Below are 4,526 nucleotides of genomic sequence, written 5' to 3'. Positions count from 1 at the left end.
AAACAAAGAAACTTTTTTGCCCCAGTTTGGCGGTTGGGCACACATGTAAGTGCAAAACGGATCACACTACCAAATATCAATAAGAACTTGAAAGCTAAAACTGAATTGTACTCCCTTGTTCTCCAGGCGGGCTCCTAATTGCTGACTTGAAATGTATTCCCTGCTCTTCAGGCGGGCTCCTGACTGCTGACTTGAAATGTATTCCCTGCTCTCCAGGCGGGCTCCTGATTGCTGACTTAAAATGTTTCTCTGCTCTTCAGGCGGGCTCCTGACTGCTAAACTTGAATGTATTCCCTGCTCTCCAGGCGGGCTCCTGACTGCATGACTTGAAATGTTTTCCCTGCTTTTCAGGCGGGCTCCTGACTGCTGACTTGAAATGTATTCCATACTCTTCAGGCGGGCTCTTGACTGCTAAACTTGAATGTACTCCCTGCTCTCCAGGTGGGCTCCTGACTGCATGACTTGAAATGTATTCTCTGCTCTCCAGGCGGGCTCCTGACTGCATGACTTGAAATGTGTTCCCTGCTCTCCAGGCGAGCTCCTAACTTCAACAAAATAGACAAAACAAAGAAAACTTTCCACCCCAGTTTGGTGTTTGGGCACAGATGTGAGTGTAAACTACATCATGTTATCAAGTATTACTAAGAATTTGAAAGCTAGGTCCCATTATCTAGGAGAGTCCTGAAAACTCCTAGCCAAATGATGGCCTTAAAAATCTAAATTATAACTTCTAAAGGTGTGACTCCTGCTAAATCTTGTTATCTAAGAAGGTCTTACAACTACATCCCATTATCCAGAGGGTCCTGAAAGTCAAACATCAAGTATTATCTTAAGAGTGACAAATTTTACGGTTGAATTATACTACCCTACAGCAGAGGTTACGCTAAATGTTGGTATCTAATTGGAATCTTAAAGCTAAGTCCCATTATTCATGAGGGTCCTGGAAACTCTTAATTGAATCTTATCTCGAACATGCAAACTTTATCCCACTTTACATCATGCTATCTTTGGTATGCTCTGGCCGCATTGTGCTTGCAATCTTGAAGCTGGTAGTGAGCTTTGAAATTCCTTCTTATTTGCTTAAACAAAACTAACATTGGGAACATCTTAGAGAAATGAACCTAAAAGAAATGAAATGCAATGACTTTCATAGTTAAGGATAAGAAAATCCAAAACTGGAAGACTATCTGAAGGGGAAAAAGAAAAGAGACTTATCTGAGTGGAACAGCTGGCACCAATGATCATAACATGCATTTTGGATTAATCTGCCCAATCTGTCCAACCAATCAACTTCAGTTGCCATACTTTGCTGCCTCAAAGTTTCCATAACCTGATTTCTTTACCAAAACCTTGACCTTGTTCAACCTGCGGTGCCCTGAAGGGTTTTCACCAACAAGCCTCTCTCATTTGTTCATCTCTCAACTCACTTTCACCTTACGGTGCCCGTGAGGGTTTTCACCAATAAGACTCTCTCATTTTTGATTTCTCTCAGCTCCCATCGCTTTATGGTGTCTATGAGGATTTTCACCAGTAAGATTCTCTCATTTTTATTTCTCTCAGCTCTCGTCACCTTATGGTGCCCGTGAGGGTTTTCACCAATAAGACTCTCTCATTTTTGATTTCTTTTTCCTGTTTGGACTAGAGTGTTGCCCCTGATATGAATCACCTCCACCTGCTCGACTTGGCATTTCTCGAAGACTGATTGGAAGGTCTTTCTTTGGACCGTAAAGTGGGCTTTTGGATGGGGTTATAAATAAAGGGTATAAAAGGCTCAAACCAATTCGAATTGGTTCAAAATTACAACTTTCGGAATCAGATTTCTTACAACAACCGCAACTTCTGCCCCAGTTTCTTGTTTGGAGATTTGGATTTTTATTTTGATGGGACCGAACTATTAGGCTGCCTACGTATCCTTAAAAGGAATCAGGTCGAACGTAGTTCATATCATAGAAATTACTTTGTTGTTGTGATTTTCTCTTTTCTCTTTCTTTTCTTTCTCTTTTGCTTTCTTTTTCTCTTTTATTGTTTTTCTTCTTCTTCTTTTTTTCTTTTTTTCTTTTTTTTTTCTTCTTTTTTCTTTTCATTCTTTTCTTTCTCTTTTCATTCTTTTCTTTTCTTTCTCTTTTTCTTCTTCCTTTACTCATCTTTCACGCTTGTGTTTCTGATATTCGCTACTGATTCCGAAAGAGGGGTATGAAAGAAAATAAATAAGGCTCAAAGGGGGTAACAAAGGATAAAGTGTTTTAGATAGCAATACAAAATGCCTTCGTCATTCCAAATCTTCAAAGATATGCCAAGTACAAACAAATATAAATTAACCAAAGAGAATCATACATAGTATCTTTTGACTGCATCAGAGTTGGTAGCTATTTCTACACACTTGCCTTCTACATCTGTCAAATACAATGCACCATTGGACAACACTCTAGTTACAATAAACAGCTCCTGCCAGTTTGGGGAAAACTTGCATTTTGCTTCAACCTGATGTGGAAGGATACGTCTTAACACTTGCTGACCTACTTCAAACTTCCGTGGATGCACCTTCTTATTATATGCTCTTGCCATTCTTTGTTGATATAGTAGGCCATGACACACTGCTGCCAATATTTTCTTGTCGATCAAACTCAATTGTTCCAAGCGGGTTTTGAACCACTCATCATCATCGACCTCAGCCTCCGCGACAATTCGAAGGGATGGAATTTCCACTTCTGCGGGTATCACTGCTTCGATGCCATACACCAACAAATAGGGAGTCGCCCCCACTGAAGTACGGACAATAGTGCGATAACCCAGTAATGAAAACGGCAGCTTTTCATGCCACTGCCTAGAACCCTCCACCATTTTTCGAAGTATCTTCTTTATGTTCTTGTTAGCTGCCTCGACTACTCCATTCTCCTTGGGACGATATGGGGTAGAATTGCGATGCGCAATCTTAAACTATTGACATACCTCTTTCATCAAATGACTGTTGAGATTAGCACCGTTATCTGTGATGATTACCATCGGTATCCCGAATCAGCAAATGATATTTGCATGCACAAGATCAACTACTGCCTTCTTGGTTACAACCTTGAATGTTTTAGCCTCAATCCACTTGGTGAAATAATCAATGGCCACCAGAATAAACCTGTGCCCGTTGGACGCTGCTGGCTCGATTGGTCCAATGACATCCATTCCCCAAGCAACAAAAGGCCATGGTGCAGACAATGTATGTAATTCAGATGGTGGAGAATGAATCAAATCTCCATGCACTGATGACATTTACGCACGAAACTGATACAATCTCGCTCCATAGTGAGCCAATAATAACCCGCTCGGAAAATCTTCTTTGCCAACACATACCCACTCATATGCGGTTCGCAGACTCCAGAATGCACTTCGGTCATAATAGTTGTAGCCCGCCTAGCATCTATGCATCTCAGCAGTCCAAGATCTGGAGTCCTTTTGTACAGAACCCCTCCGCTGAAGAAAAACCCGCTTGCCAACCGCCTAATTGTTCTCTTTTGATCACTTGTGGCTTGTACTAGATACACTCCCATCCTGATGTACTCCTTGATATCATGAAACCAAGGCTCCCCATCGAGCTCTTCTTCCACCACATTACAATAAGCATGTTGATCGTGGACTTGAATATGCAAAGGGTCCACATAGGCCTTATCTGGGTGATGTAACATTGATGCCAGAGTAGCCAAAGCATCAGCGACCTCATTATGAATCCTCGAAATATGCCTGAACTCTATTGATTGGAACCGCTGACAAAGATCATGTAAACATTGTCGATACGGTATGAGTTTTAGATCCCGAGTTTCCCACTTTCCTTGAATCCGGTGCACCAGAAGGTCCGAGTCACCCAAGACCAAGACTTCCTGGATACCTATATCCACAACCATCCTCAAATCCAAAATGCATGACTCGTACTCAGCCATGTTATTAGTATAATAGAACCGAAGCTGAGTCGTAACAGTGTAGTGATGCCCTGTTTCAGAAACAAGTACCGCTCCTATCCCAATGCCTTTCATGTTAGCAACCCCATCAAAGAAAAGTTTCCATCCTGGCCTTTCAATCTATTCCAACTCATCAATGTGCATTACCTCTTCATCAGGGAAGTAAGTCTTCAAAGGTTCGTATTCTTCATCCATAGGATTCTCAGCCAAATAGTCGGCCAACGCTTGTGCTTTCATCACAGTCCGAGTCACGTAGACAATGTCAAATTCTGTGAGCAAAATCTGCCACTTTACGAGCCTTCCCATGGGCATAGGCTTCTGGAAGATATACTTCAACGGATCCAAGCGAGAGATGAGGTAAGTAGTATAAGATGACAAATAATGTTTCAGCTTCTGGGCTACCCAAGTTAGGGCGTAACACGTCCTCTCAAGAGGAGTGTACTTAACCTCGTAAGATATGAATTTATTACTAAGATAATATATGGCCTGCTACTTCCTGCCGGTGATGTCATGCTGTCCCAACACACATCCAAATAAATTGTCCAAGACCGTCAAATACAGAATTAAAGGTCTCCCTGGTTC

The 4,526-nt window shown here is 41.7% G+C and overlaps 1 protein-coding gene across 1 annotated transcript; it reads right to left on the bottom strand.

Annotated features, from left to right (window-relative positions):
• Nucleotides 1–2,328: 2,328 nt before the first annotated feature.
• On the bottom strand, nt 2,329–2,841 carry LOC138876252 (uncharacterized). The gene has a single exon (XM_070155158.1). It carries the CDS (start codon nt 2,839–2,841, stop codon nt 2,329–2,331), a length of 513 nt encoding a protein of 170 aa, XP_070011259.1.
• Nucleotides 2,842–4,526: the final 1,685 nt, after the last annotated feature.

The sequence above is a fragment of the Nicotiana sylvestris genome, chromosome 8, assembly GCF_000393655.2.
Source record: "Nicotiana sylvestris chromosome 8, ASM39365v2, whole genome shotgun sequence".
NCBI classification, from domain to species: domain Eukaryota; kingdom Viridiplantae; phylum Streptophyta; class Magnoliopsida; order Solanales; family Solanaceae; genus Nicotiana; species Nicotiana sylvestris.
Note: the sequence above shows the minus strand (reverse complement) of the source record. Positions and strands in the feature narration are given on the sequence as shown.